The sequence below is a fragment of the Falco naumanni genome, chromosome 2 (assembly GCF_017639655.2).
Source record: "Falco naumanni isolate bFalNau1 chromosome 2, bFalNau1.pat, whole genome shotgun sequence".
Lineage (NCBI taxonomy): Eukaryota > Metazoa > Chordata > Aves > Falconiformes > Falconidae > Falco > Falco naumanni.
In genome coordinates, this window is record NC_054055.1 from 111,532,765 (window position 1) to 111,551,710 (window position 18,946).

At 37.3% G+C, this 18,946-nt stretch overlaps 1 protein-coding gene across 2 annotated transcripts in view; it reads right to left on the bottom strand.

The window, feature by feature from the left end:
- Positions 1 to 18,946, bottom strand: part of GBE1 (1,4-alpha-glucan branching enzyme 1) — a 168,716-nt gene that overhangs the window by 15,449 nt on the left and 134,321 nt on the right. For both annotated transcript variants that reach the window (XM_040582917.1, XM_040582916.1), the window contains exons 13-14: positions 10,667 to 10,851; positions 9,432 to 9,562 (exon numbers count right to left, since the gene is read on the bottom strand). In XM_040582917.1, the coding sequence (XP_040438851.1) occupies positions 9,432 to 9,562; positions 10,667 to 10,851 (316 nt within the window). The remainder of the gene's footprint in view (positions 1 to 9,431; positions 9,563 to 10,666; positions 10,852 to 18,946) is intronic.

Below are 18,946 nucleotides of genomic sequence, written 5' to 3' on the forward strand. Positions count from 1 at the left end.
AGGATTATCGAGTATTTATAAAGAAACTACTCTTTTCTATATGGTCTGGTTTGACTCACATAAACATCTATCACAAATCAAATACATTTAAATAATATTAAGTATATCGGGTCCTCTGTTTTAGCAGCTAGCATAGAAGCAGCATACATCTGAATGATCTTCAATATTGTAATAAATGGATTCTCAGAGGTCAGGCTGAATAAACTGACAAAGCGATGTAGAATAACTCACGCTAGCATTTAACAGCTGAATATACAAGACTTTCCAACTTTGCTCATTAAAAAAAGTCACTAAGTCAACAATGTAGAAGACTAGAAATTACTGAGGAGCAACCCTTATGAAGTGTGGATTAGCAACCTATCATTAACGCACCAAATTCCCTTGCACTATTTTGATTTAGAAAATTAAACACAAAAATAGCTTCTCCGGATTGGTTCATGGTTTTCATTTGTTTTCTTGTGGGTTTGGTTTTTCTGGTTTGGTTTTGTGTGTTTTCGGGGTTTTTTTTTTGTTTTGGTGGTGGTTTTTTTTAACATTTATTCATCTTTAAGAACTTTTCTGATAGAAAAAACACACAAAGCTGCTATTCAGATAAGCCACTGCTAAGAATTTGCAAGTTAATGAGAGAAGAGAGCTCACCTAAGCAATAAAGGTGACCTTCACTTACCACAGGATTTTAGCCACAGAAGGGTAGGGCACAGTATTCAAGAGCAAGCCTAAAGGAGAGAACACAAAGATCCCGTCATAGGATGGGATCAACTCAGACTGGAAGGCACCTCTGGAAGCCAGCTACAGGCTCAGACCAGATTGCTCAGGGCTTCATCCAGTAAGCTCTTGAAAACATCCAAAGATGGAGCCTGCACAACTTCTCTGGGCAACCTGTTCCAACACTTGCTTGATGTCAGCACCGTGGACAACTTTCCCTTAGGAAAGACAAGATCTCTGCTATTAGACCTGTAGCTAGGAAAGTCGTACCTAGATTGCAATAATCCCCATCCTGACTGGGTACTCCAGATTTTCACTGGTATTTACCGGCACCATGATCTACATTTTCTCCCACGTGTCTTTTGCTATTGAGAGTATGCTATTCATTGCTTGTTTCTCAGAAGTATGTAAAAGAAACCTGTTGGAAAAAGTGTCCAGATGGAGAGCTCACCAGGATGACAATGAAGATGACATATGATTTTCATGTACAAAGGCACTAGCTGGCTTGAGAAGTCAAAGGCAACAGTAATGAGCCAGAGCCAAAGGAATATATTCACCCTACAGAAAGCAAGAACAGATAAGCTGTCCTGACAGCAATTTTCACTGACAAAATACTACCTGTAAAATAGAAGAAGAGGTCCTGGCAACAAACAAAGACAAGAAACAAAATGAGAAAAAGGAAAGCCAAGCACACCAACAGCTGTAGAACTGACACTCATTATTCTTAAGATGGATCGAAAAAAGGGAAAGGATACCAAAGACCAGCAATTTCTTGAAGAAATCAATTTTGTAAAAAAACAAGCTATGGACATAAGCATCATTTATGATGTATTTATATGCATTCAGAACAAGAAATACAGCCACAGGTCAATATGGCTAATTAATAAACTTTTCATTCACCTCATATCCTAAAAAGAAGCCTAATGAAAGTGGAAACTAGATTTTCAAGCCAGGCATAAAAGAATACAAAGACAATAATGCAGAAGCTAAAGGGACAAAATATATGCTATTAAAACACAGTAAGGCAAACAAGAACTCAGTCATTAAATGCACCGTAAACACAGGGAAGATGAAGGAAAGTACAGCTGCAAGGAGGACTGTAAAGAGCTTGAAGTGGTTAGGCCCTTCTGTTTTTAATAATTTTTGAATTTCACTGAGAAAACTAGCATAATTAATTTCCAGATGAAGGGTGCCTCTGTTCCTACTCTCCACACACTCCTCATTTTGGAGAAGACTAAGGGGTCAACCTACAACTGAGAAAAAGCATATTAGAGAGTATTTGGCTTAATTTTCTAATTAAACACCTCAGCCTGATGAACTTAAACTATCTTCTAAATATTGTGAGCTCAAGTCATTTAGCACTCAACTCATGGCACAGTACTGGGGAGGAAGGGGGTACTATTGCTTTTTCGCTTCAGCCAAATATGGATGCTTTCTGCTTAAACCAAATATAAATTTAGACATGTGTAAATCCATATTGCCTGGTAATCACGAATGTTGATTTACTTCCGTGCCAAGATAACAAGTTTTGTATAAAAAAGGGGTGGTGGTGGATATACATATATAGCTTAATTGTAGTGAGACTTCCAACACTTCATAAAAAATGTTTTTTTTTAAAAAATAATGGTGTGGGTTCTTATGGAAGGGAAAAGGAGTTATCTCTGAAATATCTAAGCCTCTTTCCTGTACTTTCTCCCTCCTTTCATCCATTTTAACTTTGAATAGAGGAAAGGTTTTCATATTGAAGTTTTACTGCAGACAGGCCTCTAGAACCAACTACTACCCCACAGAAGGGTATAGCCAGTTAAAAAATAAAAAAAATGGGAACTTAACGGTTCCCCTGTTAACATTCAAACTTTTACCTACAATCAGAGAACTAGAGAGAGCTGACCTAGGACTTGATTATTCACCTATATTAAAACTGAAGCAAATTAGGCAGAAATAATTTGCTAGCTCAAGCTGCCTGTTTCTCATGAAAAGGCTTCTGAAAGAGCATAATTTATGAAGTAAATTCCAGCATGAGCATAGAGATGTTTTCCTTTTTCTTTCGTACAGTGAAACAGAAATTGGCAATAGCATATGCCACAGTAAGAGTTACGCAGGCTCACAGCGCCGGAAACCTGTGCCTTTTGCTATGCAGACTGAAGACGGATACCCACATTAGTATGCTGTATTTCTTATCGGCGCCTATTAACCTTAACCTATCAACTACCTTGGTAGAACGTAGCATTTGGCAGATGCTGAATTAAGTCCTTTGTCTCCAGGTGCCAGACACCCCCTGAATTCTAACAGGCAGGGACAGTTACACAACCACACTTCAAAGCAGCCTGCAAAGCGGTGGCTCTGCCTTCAGCGATCGCCCGCCACTGACTCATCCAAGTGACCTTATTTGCTCATTAGGAGCTCTAGGTGCAGGTTGCAAATGTCAGAGAGCCTGAATTGATGTGGGGTTTTTTTCTTTCTTTCTTTCCTTTTTTTTTTTTTTTTTTTTTTTTCCCAAAAGTACACTTTTGCAGCATTTTGATGACAATATTTGTAATACCTCACGTCTCACCCAGCTATTTGCTTATGGACACTCTGACTTCAAATATATTTATGCACTCTAAATTCATACCAACAATAAGTGTACCACGCCAGCACTCATTCACTCCAGCATTGCAATGCTTTGGTGTGTCACACTATGTAAAAATGGCAACATTTGTAACAAAGTAACTATTTTTTTCACTCCAGCATTGCAATGCTTTGGTGTGTCACACTATGTAAAAATGGCAACATTTATAACAAAGTAACTATTTTTTTCCATTATTTTTTTCCTGCTTGCCCTTTAGCAGTATATGATAACATGAAGTGTCAAGATACAAATACAGATAAGCTATGTATTGCTCAATAACATTTATGGACCTTTAGGCTCACATATAAATTTAAGGTCTCAGTCCTTGAATAGCTCACATTAGGGTGCCTCATCTCAGGAGAACAAGATGTAGACCGGAGCAACCCAATGTCAAGGAAAGTAAGTTAGAGAGAAGTATGTAGCATAAAAGGGAAGAAAAACTGACTTCGACTCCAAGCCAGCTGAAACTTTTCATATAGCTACGACTGTCCCCCTGTTAAGAAAAAGACCTTCCAAACCACGTGGGACCAGAAGGACTGTAACGCCTACTGACTGCCACCTCTCTTATGAAAGTACAATAAGGTTTGCTATGCGAGCAGCCTACAAAAAGAACAGCTGAAAGCAGAATGATATTTTCAGTGACATCAGAACAGAGGACTGCCTACAAAAATGTAAGCTGGAGAGGCAGGAATCTTTATCTCTTACCATACCTGGTAACATATCTGAGAAGATACACATGACGGCAGCTTAGTGATATATATTACTATAATATACTGATAGGCCAAAGCCATCCACTTAATAAAGGCAAATTTAATGATGTGTTACATGCACTAATTAAACTAATTCAATCCACTAAAACTTAAACTTAGGTTGTGAAAGAATCATCACATTTCCCACAATTCCCAATATGATTCAAATAAACGTTTCATTAAAAATAATTTAATCAACATATTATAGCAATCTGCTCTTCAGGCTTATTCAGTAACCGCCTCAGAGTATCAAATTAAGTTCTCAAAAAAACCCCCAAACAATAATAATACACTCTTGCTTTTAAGTACTTCTGCTTCATGTTTAAGTTCCAAAGGGATTGTAAGGAATTCCTTTTAAAGTGGAGAAGTTGTTCTGAAAATTTAATGTCACATGTGACGATATTTCCTAGTTATAGCTCACATGTGACCGTATTGTCTAATTATAGGACACTTTTTTTATTACTATTACTTTATTTTAAATCTGTATTGGGTCTGGCTGAGCCCCACAGCAGCCCTCGCCGTGCTGTGCTTGTACCGGTACCCAGAGAGGTGGTGATAACACACCCGTGTTTTGGCTGCTGCTGGGCAGCGCTCGCACAGCACCAGGGCTGTCTCTCCAGCATCCCCCCCTGCCACCAGTGGGCTGGGGGTGGGCAGGACCTTGTGGGGGGACACAGCCAGGACAGCTGACCCAAAGTGACCAAAGGGATATTCCATACCATATGACGTCTGCTCAGCAATAAAAGCCAAGAGAGAGGAGGAAGAAGGAGGGGGCGTTCGTTATTTATGATGTTTGTCTTCCGGAGCAAGAGCTACGCATACTGAAGCCCGGCTTCCTGGGAAGCAGCTGAGCATCACCTCCTGATGGGAAGTAGAGAGTAACATCTTTTGTTTTCCTTTGTTTCTCCAGGTGTGACTTTTTGCTATTGCTTCAGCTGCCTTTATCTTAACCCACAAATGTTTTTTTTTCAATCTTGTTTTCTCCCCCCACGTTCTGCTGAGGAAGGGAGTGATATAGCAGCTTGGTGGGCAACTGGCATCCAGCCCAAGGTCAACCCACCACAAAATCTCAGATTAAAAGGTTCTATTATAAAACTATACATAAAATTCACGGCTCTAATTGCAGTACAAGAGTCAGAAAGAAAGTCAGTCAACATTAAAACACTCCATGTATTTAAGGAAAATAGATGTATTAAAGAAAATAAACCTCAGCCTTCTGGATGTTGGCAGGGAAGAAGAAAGAATGCTGACAGCAAGAATAGGAGGGCAATGGTGGTTATTAAATTCTGGGTATGTTTCACTTGAAAAGTGATACTATAAACAGTTCTTTGTTGCTTCTATAATATAAATGTGTGACTACTCTAGAAGACTGAGCAGCAATAAGGAAACTGTGATTATTTTTGTTTGCCTGATGCAAAGTACTGTTCAAGTCAGCCATTCTTAAATAACAGGTTAGAAACCTCAGCCAAGAGAGACTTAGCATGTTTAAAAGAAATGAACACACATAAGTTACATCTCTTGTGGTTAGGTGGAGTATAAAATGGACTTCCTATAGACTTGTGTGGTTGATAAGATACTTGATGCACTTAGCCAAAACCTCGTTGAAGTACCAAAACAAACCCCAATCTCTGTCATGTTCTGGAAATCATGCTATCCTTTTGCACTGTTTCACTTTCACTAGTCTTAGGAAGATTACAGAAACAGCGAAGGTTAGCCCCTGTTTACTGCTAACAGCTTATGTAGCTACCAACAGTACACAAACTAAGTAGATCAAAATCCGAATAGCACTGTCACCCACATGTTAATTTTTCCTTTTGATCTTGCAACCAGAGGAGAATTGAATATAATGCAGAATGTTTAGAGTGTGCTGCTACAAAAAGAATAAAACATATTACACACGGACTCCTCACCTTTGAGGAGCAAGGCAGTTTTAGTTCCTCTTTCATCACATGCTACAATACCTGAAACGTGCTGTCACTTTAGACCATGCATACGGTTCGTTACCACTACCCAGCTAAGCAAAGGATGCTTCGGGAACTGCTGTAACACAATTCTGCTTTTGAGGTCAGTTTCAGAGAAGTGTTTTAGTGACCAACTGCATCTTCTCCATGCTAATGACAAAGTATTAGGTATGTCTAGTTTAGTTAAGCTGACGTTCCCTGAAAATAAGCAATTATGATGATAAGTGTATAAGCGCATCCTATATCAGCTATCACTAAGATGTCAGCAGTTCTCTAACAGACTTGGTGGTACCTTCACAACTCCAGAAGCAAACATTTACACAGAGGAATGGGACAACGGACAGATTCTGTCTTCATTACCAACAAAAAAACACTGAGAATGCAACTGGTAGTTACAGTACTGCTTAGCTTTCTCCTAGACAGAAGTGAAAAGTTTAGGTATGTTCAAGGTGTTTATAGCCATCTCACTGTCCAAGGACTTCACTAGCAACAGGCACTAAACAGAAGTGAGATGTTTATGCTGTAGGCACCAGGGTATGTCGTCTTTTTTGACGAACTTCCTTTAGAAAAGAAGTTCCAATGCTTAATCCATGTGATGACTTTGGATAAGTACACAGTGACCTTTTTAATATAAATAATAAATAAGCTTTGCAGATAAAATGAGATCTTAACATAACTGAGACGTATTTCAAAGGCCAAAGAGAAAAGCAACCCCCCCCAACACTTACAAGCCAAATCAAAAGGTTTCAACCTAAGTTAAACTTGCTTTTTCATTTTCCCTCCATTGTTATTTTCTCCTTTTTATGCACAACAGCTAAGAAGAAATATGATTTTTATATCATCAACAGAAACCACAGCAACTTCCTACATTTTGTTTCAGGGAAGTCTGATGAAGATACAATCTGCTTTTATAAGCTAAAACTACAGATTTGGGGTAGACAAAAGTATTTGCTAAAACAAACAGACCCAATTCTAGCAGTGTCTTCATGAGATTATTTTTTTCCATCTGAATGGACTTTTTTTTATTCTCCTGGCATGGGAAACACTGCTATGTTCACCTTGAGGGACAACATTGCAAAACACTGCAGGTTTTGAAACCTGAAGACCATTTCAGGCCAGCTCTGTGAACCAGAATTTGCACAGTCTCTTGCAATATGTCTGCCTTAGTATATGTATTATTCAGAATGATTTGCATCTTCAGAATCTGAGATACTGGAAGCAAGAGAAGGTTCCTACCTTCAGACTTAAAAATCCAAGGTTAAATCAGGCTGAGCGCCAGCTGGCAACAGTTCCCTCCCAGAGGGTTTTCAGGAATTTCCCCTGGTTCACGAACTGAACCCCCCCAGAATAAAATGAATAGGGGAAGGCTGTAGAAAAGGTGATTTATGGGAAGAGTCTATATTTGCAATTCCCAAGTGAGTACACTAAATTAAGAGAACTACCTCCTCTCAGAGTTCCAAACAGTACAGTACCATAAAAGGGGACAGATGCTTCCTTAACCAAATGAACAAGGCTCTCAGCAGAGGTGAAGGTACACTATGTTTCAGTGTACAGAAGAGCAGCAGCATTTAAAGCCCTCCCTTACCACCAAAGGCAGCTGAGCATATCACACCTGGAGGACAGAGAACCACGAAATCCACTGTTTGCTTGGGGAAGGAGAGGTTAGTCAGATGAAACCTGAACAAATGCAAACACACTGTTGGTAACTGGCAGTTTCATTAGCTATAAAAACTTTAGGTTAGTGAATGAAAAGCTAATCTGGATCTTTATGCTTTAATAAGGGCCTTTCAAATTTAAACTCTCTATAAGTTATGATGTAAATAAAATTATACTGCACACACTTAAAAGACAAGGATGTATATTGACACTAACATATTAAAATATGATATAAACCGCAAATATGAAATATCATCTGTATGCTTTGTTTATATCACATTGGGAACACACGTGAGCTGTTGTTTAATCTCACCTTAGCTGTAATTGCCAAGGAGTAGAATTTTTGTAGCAATGTGTGCAGGGCACTTATACACCCAGAAAACCCAATGCCTAGGTACCCAATTAATTTAGCAGAAACCAGAAAATGAACTTAGGAAAACAGCCTCATATATAATCTTAATTAAATACAAGCCTGATTAAGATGTGCTATGGAAAAGAGAAAAAAGTGATAGAAAAGTTAATGAGTGAGATTTTTTTAAAAAATATTTCTTAGGCATTTCTGATAATTGAACCTCTAGCATCTTTGAAAAAGAAAGGCAGAGCGCAAACAACAAAATGTGGACTGGATTTAATTGTATCTGTATAAGTATCAGAGCAGAAACGTCACACCAATTCTGTTATGTGTAGTCCTTAACACTGAACGTACACCTTTTCCACCCCCAGAACTCAAGGAATTCCATGCAAGACAGATGAAGTGTAGTAGCAGCAACTTAAACAGGTGGATAACCTGAAGGCTATGTCAATCAAGCATCAGTATGTGTCACAACACCAGATCAAAATGTTACGACTCCAATTTAGTAACCTGTTCTACCTTTGTCAGGAGTTGCAGTAGCAGCACAGAGGTAGCAGCAGAAAGCACCGAAGGAGGTGTGATGGACTTGAATGTTTCTAAACCAGAATCCTGCAGGTCCTGAGACCCCGTAGGTCAGTTCAATGGTGCTCAGGAGTTAGTTAATACACTGAACTAAGGCAGCTGAAATAGGGCAGTAGTTTCCTGAAACTGCTGGTAAATAAAAAGAGAGTTGTTAAAAACTGGAACTGCAGTGCCTTAAACTGACACGGCCAGATTCACTAGATTGTTTGTCAAAGGATTTGAAACAAACTGAATTTGGGCAAATTAAATTCCTCTGGCAAGTTTGGGTGTTGTTTTTTTTTTTATCTCCCACAATTCTATGAATTTGGACACAAACGCAAAGCCAGCCAATGACTCAAGAGTAATCATTCACTGCTCAGCTGAGCTAAGAGCACATTCTCGGTCCACCCAGTTGTAGAGCAGAAATTGTCCGACTGTCACAACGAAGGTTTAAGCTAATGAATTTTCCTGTGTGACTGCGTGTGCAGCCTCATCTTACCGTGGTCTCTTTCTGTAGTTCATTTCAGGAGTAGGAGTTACTTGCTTTTTCATGCCTCAACATATTCCAAAAAACAAGGCATTACAAGGAAAACTTAATACGTAGTCTTTAAGTTGGAATTTTACTTTTGGGTTCTACAAAATGATCTCTTATGAAGAAGGCAAATTTCTGAATTAGTTTTTGATGTACAACTAGAGAATTAAAGCAAGATTATACTGATGATAAGTGGTTTCTTACCTTGTAACTACAGTTTGCATTCATATTAGAAAACAGAAAAAAAATCAGTTTTCGACTTCTAAAACTTTTCTGTACAAACAAACAGCAATTAAAAGGATATTTTCCTGGAGTTTCAATACCCACTCTGTAGTCCACATAACTTTGATATGGATGGAAGTTGAAAATAAAAATGAGACCTGCTCTCTCAAATGCTATGACCTTATTGGATTCATGCTTTTCACTCACAAAGGCCTAAGAAAGAAAGGGAAGAAAAAAACCCCAATACAATATTTTATTTCTAACTGAATTAAAAAAAAAAAAAAAAAAAGAGAAAACCTATGGCTTCTATATCTCATTTCAAGTAAAAATGTCAAACATTCAAGCATAAGTGCATTAACATGCAAAACGAAATTGTTTACCTATGTGATGTCTTACAAAATTTTTGATTCCTAAACTGTAGCTTAATTTTTATAAGGCAATATAAAATTAAAGAGGTAGGAGCACATTAGGTACAGAGCACTTGAAAAGATCTTGCTTATAGACTGGTAATATGGTCTTTTTATCACACTTTCCTCAAGCAAAAAAAAAAAAAAAAATTCCTTTCATGAACCCAAATCTTCAGTCTACTTGTTACGGGGATCTGCATCACACATACTGTTAGTAATTAGAAAATGAAGCACTGGCTATGTTTTTTTGTTTGTTTTGTGAAATCTATGTGAGAAATAGCTTTGATAAGCCACATTAAATTGCTGTACATACTACCTTTGTTCTATTTGCTAAAGCCATTAATAACAAGACATCCATTTAAAAAAAAAAATCTTTAAAGTGAATTATGACTAGCGTGACATAATTAAATACTGAGAAATTATAATAATTGAGTTGCTTTGATAAAAAGTATAATGCAATATTTGGGTTAAACCAGGCAAATATAAAAGTGACAGTCTGAAGACCAGGAGACTATAACTTACACTATACTGGGAGTGTTTTCTCAGTAACAGAGATTATTTATGTAAAGTAAATAGTCAGAACAATTTACACTTTCCCAAGGCAATCCTTGGATTGGATTACAGACAATTTTATAGTTTGCTTTATCCAATCTACAGTTACTAACTAAAAATAGCAAAAATAACAGGAAAAGAGCTTGCTATGAAGCTAAAAGGAGACTTTCAGATTTCTATTATCTATGGAACATATTTCAGTGACATGTTTTGACAACTTGAAATATACGGTGGGGCATTACTCAGTGCATAATAAAGTGCTGTTTAAGATTTCTGCATGCAAATTTGGTATTGTTGTTATTCTGAACATGTACCCAACTGGTGACTAAAAACTTATCATTTAGTATATACAGCTTACCGGGGGAGATGCAAGCCAGCCAAATCTTTCCTCCAGTTTATTCATATCTCTATCAAATGCGTTTAGGAATCTATAGCGGAGAAGATGATCCTCAGTAAGATTAAACTGTCTTCTGGCATAGTGGTAGCTCTCATTATTTCCTTTTCTGGGGAAGTCAAGCCATTCTGGATGTCCAAATTCATTGCCTGTATTTAAAAATATTAAGGATCTGTGAAATCACGTGCTAAAAATACACTACAATTGCAGAAGTAGAAAGGAAATATACTTTACAAGTTTTAAATTCCAAAGAACACTTCTCCATATATAAATTGTCATTTTATTATTAGAATGTCTTTCGGAATTTTCATGCTTGTTAACAGGTTTGTTTGGCCAATAAAACTACCTGAGAAAAATATCCATGCACTCCAGGGGAAGTATAAAGTGGTGAAAGAATTATAAACTCTGTGCTAGCATGCCATGATTAAAATTTTCTCATTCCCATCCCTTAATAAGGGCAACAGAAATTCAGTCAACCATGATACAAATTTTAGAGTCACCATGAAACTTAAAAACATCACTTTAACGGTAGAAATCCATTGTTTTAAGCACTTAGCAGAAAGCAGCGCTACCATTCACATAACCACAGAGACAGAAACCTCCCATTGTATCAATTAAACTTCAAACAATCGGAAGACCAGTTGGAAGCACTATAAAACTTTCTTTTTACTTTTTATCCTGGCTATAAATACTGTTGCCATTGTTTCCAGTGGTATAAAAATAACTGCTAAAAAGATGACTTGAACTGTGGTTCCTCACACCCTAGAAAAACTCAAAAAGACCTATTTTTTTCAAGTAGCAGGATAAGTTATAGAGAGCAAAGCACAACGCTTAACGAGGACACATTCAGGATTTCATACCCAAAAGAAGTGACTTAAGGGGCGGGACGACGCAGGGATCTAACAGGGTGCATCAATTCAGCAACCTAGCAAGGGCAGCTCCTTTTCCAAACGCAACACTCAGTGTCACAAGCACCAGAGACACCTTTCAGGCTGGGGTGAATCTCGCTCGGACACTGAGCTCCTCTGCGCGCCCACCAGTTCAGGTCCCTTTGAGCGTGTGTAAACACCGTTGCATTTCCTACAGCAGTAATGCTTCACCAGTTTGCCAGTCCTGATTTCTAGCCCACACAACTACAGGATAGACTTCACTTTAAGACAAGGAATAGGTTTATTCAGACTTAGATCACGCTTCATTAAAAGAGACGGGAAAAAAGTTGTAATTTAATCAAGAAAAAGCTTAGCTTCTCTTCTGTAGAATCTCCGAAGCAAACCTCAGCTGTCAAGGGTAAAGATTCGCAGCAACACCTCATTTGGGACTCACTATTTTGAATTATTCATGTATCCAAGGTTTTCTTGTTTTATATACTGTCATTATTACAGTTTGAGACAAATCCAAATGGACTTAATGGCTCTAACTTGTGCTATAACCTGCTGCCTAGCAAGCTCTCAGGCATTTGGGGCTATTCATGTTACACAGGATTAAGATGTCTAAAGTACCTTGAAAGTTAAACACACATTTCAAAGCCTATGATAGCCGATTCCTCACAAACATTGCCGAGATTACGGATATCACCTACTCACCATAAAACTGAGGCAACAAATGGTCCACCTGGAAATAGGTATGGAAAGCAATATGATCAAATTTAAGAGGGCTTCTACTTTTTTTTTTGTTTTGTTTTTTTTAAAAAAAAAAAAGACTCAAACACTTCTACAAGCAGTTCCTCAAGTTCTGTCAATAAACTGGAGTTCTGTGGGCAGACGAGGGGCAGGGATGCTGAGAGAAGACGAACGTGTCCTGGATGGGTACCCTGCGTGTGCAGCCTCCATCGCTGTCTCGCACAGCCTGCGCTGCCTGCAAGGCCTGGAGGATACGGTCAGCAGTGACCACTATGAATTTAGATTTTCCAAGTGATTTTTGTGTATTTCCATGCTTCACAGGAACAATGAACAGAGAACAAAGGAGAAAGGCTGCATATATACTTAGGAGAATCCTTCACAGCAGTATGTGTTTTGTAAACGAAGTGACAAGTTGTAAATTAAATTTCCCATTCGGAAGCTAAACCTCTAGATTTCATATTCAGCTCGAAAGCAGAGACAAATATAAAAGAATCAGAATCACAGCAGGACTTTGAAAATGACCTTGGAATAATGCTGGACTGAGCTCTTAAACTGCGCTAACAATGTGGTATGGGAAACGAGAAAAGATATTGCTACAAAACAGACACTGTACCTAACCAAATTCAATATTCTCTTAAGAGCCGGGCAAGGTATTACCTTCTTTCATGATCTGCGCGCTATTGACAGACTACACCAGGTAGCTCAGTTAAAGATAGAAAAAAAACCATCAGAAAGTCAGAGATTATATGTATCTTGAAGATAGCCAAGGAAATTGTACCTATTTGTTCAAGAAAAACATAAAAATGGAGGAAATAAGAAATAGAAGAGAGTGAATAAACTAAACTAGCCCATCATTTCAATAGCGTATTTCACTGTAAGCAGAGCACATCTCCATGTTTATACCATACACCGACCCGCCCACCTCCACTCACTTTGCCTATTTCCCCACCACAGTAACTATAGTGCTGTTGGAATGCTGTGGTTTTGGTTTTTTTTAAAGAACAATAGAAGTGCAGCAAAATGCAGAAAACCAGTATTAATTTCCTAACCATTATTAATGGCCACGAAGACCAAAAAAAAAGAGATTTAACACAATGCAGCAACTTGATAGAAGATTAAATTACTTGCTGATGTCAGAAAAACATGTTGAACATTTAAACAGTGCTCGCACTTGAAACATCTGTTTCCATGGGCACCTTCTGGACAATGTACTTGTGAGCTTTTTGTACATGTTTCTTGATTTCTTTTTATAGAAAGAAAAATAGAAGATCATAAATTAGAGCAGAATGAATTCAAGTAGGCTTTTTGGTTATGTTTTTAATATATGGTACAGGGAAAAGTAACTTCTAAGATGCAAGCAGGCCTTCCAATAACCTCCCAAGAGTGCTTCTGCACTGGAGATGCATTAAGGCTACTCTCATCCTTCAATAAAAAATACATATCTGATACTATTTTTTTTAAATTGCTATTTTCCCCTAATTTATAATGAATGAGGGGAGGGTCTAGGAAAGGGAAGGTCCAGATAACTGACCAACACTTACTTCTACAGGTAACTAATGGTACCTTCGAAGCATACACTGTCCCCTTCCCCATATTCTACTCCATTTTTTACAAGAATCAGCAACATTCAGTTCTTGACGACTGTGAAAGCCTCTAAGCACAGAAGTATTACTCAGATTTCTCTTCCTGTAATTAATTTGCTGTTTGATGTAAAGGTCCAAACTACAGATTGACAAGCCAGCTGCTATAAATGACACAAATCAAGACAAAGGAACTAATGTGGGTGAGGCAGAGAACAAAGCTGAAATTAACTCAAATTTTGATTAAAAAAACAAAAGAAAACAACAACAAAAAGATCATTCAAGTGCAACGCATACTAACTTTATCTAGGAATTAATTCAAGTTTGCCATTTCCTACTTATTGCGTATATTAAACAACTTCACTATGTACGAGCCTACAAGATCACAATTTCAACAAATAAATTAACTTCCTAGTACTATAATGAAAATGTACACCACACTTGTTTATTAGAACAAGTTATAAATGCATTTACACCACAAAGTAGTTATGTTGATGACTGCTTTGAAGCTGTGCGCCACAGGTCATTAAAGTTTTCTTGATCTCTCTTCTTCAGGCATCTTTGCTAGCAATTCTCTCTCAAGAAGTCAGGCTAAGCAGAACTGAAGGCATATTTAAAAGATGCAGCAGGCAGTGTCAAGAGATGCCTGTTATTTTGGTTTGTTTGTATTTTGAATTAAGCATGACATTAAATACTTTAAAAGCAGTTAAAGCAAGTAGTTAATTTGATACATCAAAGGTGAGAAGTTTAATTAGGTGTATAAGGCTGAACAAGTTTTTAAATGATCTAAAATACTATAAAAAGATCCTATTTAAGGCTGATAAGCTGGAGCCTAGACACTTTGGGACAGAGTTTCAACCCAAGTTGCACCTTAAAGTATTTCTATCATATTGGAATTACAGCAATTTATGCAAGCCAGATAATCAACTCCCCCAGGAGTTGCAACTGTTTTAACTTCACTACCTTTGTGAACAATGATGACAATAAAACAACCTGCAGATTATACACAGAATCAATGTAAATCAGATGTAGACAGCATTTGGGCATTTATCATTATTTCAAAAAATAAATATTTCAAACAATCCTGATTTTCCCAAGTCATGAACCTTTTGGATATTACCCAATTCTGATAATTTTATTTACTCATGTTTGTACCAAAACTAGTTCTTGCTATTCATACTACTAAATCCAAATAAAAATCTCCATACTGCCTTCGAATTATGAGAGAATGAGCTTCATTACAAACATTAATTTAATCTTGCCATCCATGTAACAATGCAATAAAGTGAAATTCAAAATGGACTACTCCTGAAAGACTTGGGTTAGATGACTTTGAGACCTCCGTATTTTTTTAACCTCTCTAGCACTGTTATTCAGTAACATATTGGCCCAGTAAAGACTAACCAAATCAATTCAGGTTAACAATTATGTCATAATTCCTGCATCAAACACAGGCTAGAGGAAATCTCATGCATGAGGTAATGGTGGGAAGAGAGGTACTGGTAAATCCAGGTTTGTGAGAAAAGTATTTTTCTCCCGTTTTCTGAAAATACCAGATATTGTTTCCTTCCAATCTATGGTAAGACAAAAATCAGGATAAATACCGTATTTGTTTTGAAACTCGGATCTTCCATATCTCCTACAGGAGTAGGGAGTGGACACAACCTTGCCTGTATTAAAAGATCAAAGAATGCATCTCTTCTGCTGTGATACAGTCATGAAAAAACACAGGCATGTCTCTAATGTATCAGAGACATAGAAAGTAAAGAGTCCTTACAACGGTACCCTAGCTCACACCAGGGATACAGTACTCTACCCACAGGAGCTGACAAGAAGAACCAGGCCAACTACAGAATGAAATCTGGAGGAATTTCCTGGGATGTCTGACCTGTTGCTCCAAGAAAAAAATCTCTCAGTTGATCTAGAAATGTAGTTTCTAGTTCTCCCACCAGAATAACATTGATTTTATTTACATAGCACTGCACGAAGGCTTCTATTATAATTACTTTTACAGCCTCTCTTTTCTTCTTTAGTACTTCTCTATCTCAATTGTTACCACAGCAATCTCAATCACGACTGTTACCCTTCCCCCTCTCCCCTTACAGATGATACTTCACACATTCAGCTAACATGGAAGCCTGTACTACATTTTCACACAGTCAGCATAGGTAGGTAGCACTTTTAAATTTCCTGCCTATCATTTTAATATCCAAGCCTTTAAATAATGAACATTCTCCTACTAAGGTTTTAAGCCTCCCTCTGCCCTGAGAAATTGTGAAGAAAATGATGGTAGTCCTCTGCAACATCATAAGGATCAAACCGCAATACTAACTGCAATTTCTTACAAATTCTATGATTACTTGTTGAAGCTCTGAATTAAAAAACAAACAAAAAAAACCCCAAACAAACAAAAACACACATCAAGAAAACCACCCAACCAAAGGCAAATCACATTATAAAAAAAAATCTTTCAACATAACCTGAAATAAATTTTCAGAATGTTATCCTTAGATATATGAACCAGCTTTTTGATAACTATATGTAGCTGTGAAACTTTCTGTGTAAGATCGTTTCATAAAAGAAGATCTGTGTGTTGGGGAATATCAGCTCTGGCAAAACCTTCATTGGGGCAATATATTCTTCATCTCTTCTTTTGAGACTTTTATATTGAAAACTTAAAACTGGGTCACAGATAAACCGCTTATGGATTCAAAGAATTTGGGACCACAGGTAGGGTGTAGGAGGCTTGCTTGTTACAATCCTGGAGACTCTGCAGATGACCCTCCTCCCTTGACTTAACTGTCTAAAATTAGTTTCTATTCTTACTTTCTAAGAAATGAAAATGTAGCTTTTCAAATCACAACGATTAAAGAACAGCATAAAAAAAAATTATGAACCCATGTAAACTGTGCGTATATAAACACATTCATGACAAAGCTTTTGGCAACAGAAAGTCGTACAACATAGCTCAGCAGGAAAATGTTAACTTTAGAAGCTATATTAATCTAAGTGTTTCATTACTTTTTAAACTTTTATAAAAAGAGCATTTCTGGTTACTGACCTTTTCTCCTCCGAAAGAGATACCTTTGTAGTACACATCACTTATAATAAATGCCTTTTGTCAAAGCAAACAGATCAGCCTTATTATTCCCTCAGTCATTAAGGCAAACAGGCACAGGTTAATACAAACAAATCATCCAGGAAAGCAAATATTTTGCTATCAGAGACTGTTTAAATTCAAGAGACTTCATAATTTACTATTTTTTTTTAATAGAAGCTGACAAATCCTTCTGAGCCTGTGTTCTTACAAGATACTGTACTAAATTTATACTACTGTTAAAGATCCAGTACTCTGATTTTCTTATTTTAATATACCAGCCTTTTCAAATTACATCATGCTATTGCTTTTTACACAGGTTGTCAAGCCAGATAAATAGTTAATCTTTACTTGTGAGTAGATGTCATGAAGTCGTTCCTCTCTACGAGACAATCTGGGTTTTTTTTACACATATTGCAACCTGCAAGATTTAACTAGCTTTTTTTTTTATACTATAAAATATTTAGCTGACCAAAGCACTTTCGAAGTTTAGTGGTATTTCTAAAATACTCTCTTTGAATCATATCGATGACAATCTGTTCCTAACACATCCTATTTAGCAAATAAGGAAGGAACAGAAATTCTATTAGAAGACATTTCTCCCACCCAGTTATGGTACGTTCTTCTCTCCCGTACATCTTCATTTTAAACTGGAAAAAGCAATTTTTCAGTTTACTGAAATTTGAATTCAGTAATTAATTTACTGAACCAATATGTAATCAATTTACTGAAAACTGAGCTCAAGAGGAAAATACTGTTGTAAAGTAAAAGAGAAACCGAAGAAATCAACTCCCATCTCAAACTTCTCTGAAATATGTTTTACTTAATCTCAGATAGATTAATTCCCTCATAGTCCCCATCTTCAACAATCTTCTTTTAAATAGCTCTAAACCAGCTGATGGACCCTCGTATGCCATAGCCCAAGAGGAGCTAGCTTGGTTACCCAAAGCTCTTGCTGTCTTACATGTCAGGTGAGATTTTGATAACATCTAAGCACAGTTCACCCACCTCTTAAAAAATAATTCAAATGAAATATATCTTCTGGATTGTGGTATACCAACAAATGACTTGCTTCTCTCCCGTTCCCCCTGACTATCAAGGCTGGCCTGTTTTCAATTATTTCCTACTGATGTTAAAAAGTAGGAGCTACCATACTGTACAATATTATAATGTTGATAAAACAGTTCCAGGTTCTTAAAGGAGATAATTTTCCAACTGTTCCAACAAGAGTTTTCACCATACCAAAGAGCATTCTTTGATCCTGATATTTCAAGCGTACACCTCCCTTTTGTCAGATCAAGTACACAAAACCCCAAGTAACAGGAAAACAAGCAATTCTGCTCCGAAGCACCAGCTCTATACCTGTATTAGGAAAGGCTGGATGGCTGAGGAGCTTGCTTACATGAAGGAGTACCCAGGAGCAGACACAGTGGACAGACTATGGCATTGCTTGCTATGATTTACTTTACCTTTCAACAGAAGGACAGTGTATGATTGTTATGCCAGCATGTTTGTATTTAGTAGAACTATATTTACGCAGAAAAAAAAAACAAACCCAACATTCTCTGGAATAAATAATTCTTTCATTTACTTATATGCAGTGCTCCATCAAAAGAGTATTCAATGAAATATTAGTAGTGTCATTGGTAAGAGTATCCAGTTCCTAGGGGCGGATGAATGTTTTCCCTTGAATTATTTAGTGAGCAGAGCTAAAGAGTTTCTGCAGCCTTGGTAAAAATGAGGGACTGACTCAGACACTGAAACATTGCCACTATGCTCTATGTGTAACATACCTGCACACTATACATTATTTAGTTAACCACTTGGAAGAGCTCGCTAAAATATTTAGAAACAGAAATGTTCTACAAAACATTTCAAAGGTTAAAAAAAACCCAACAAAACAAACCAACAAAAACGCCCACCTCAAACCCACAAAACCTATGACAAG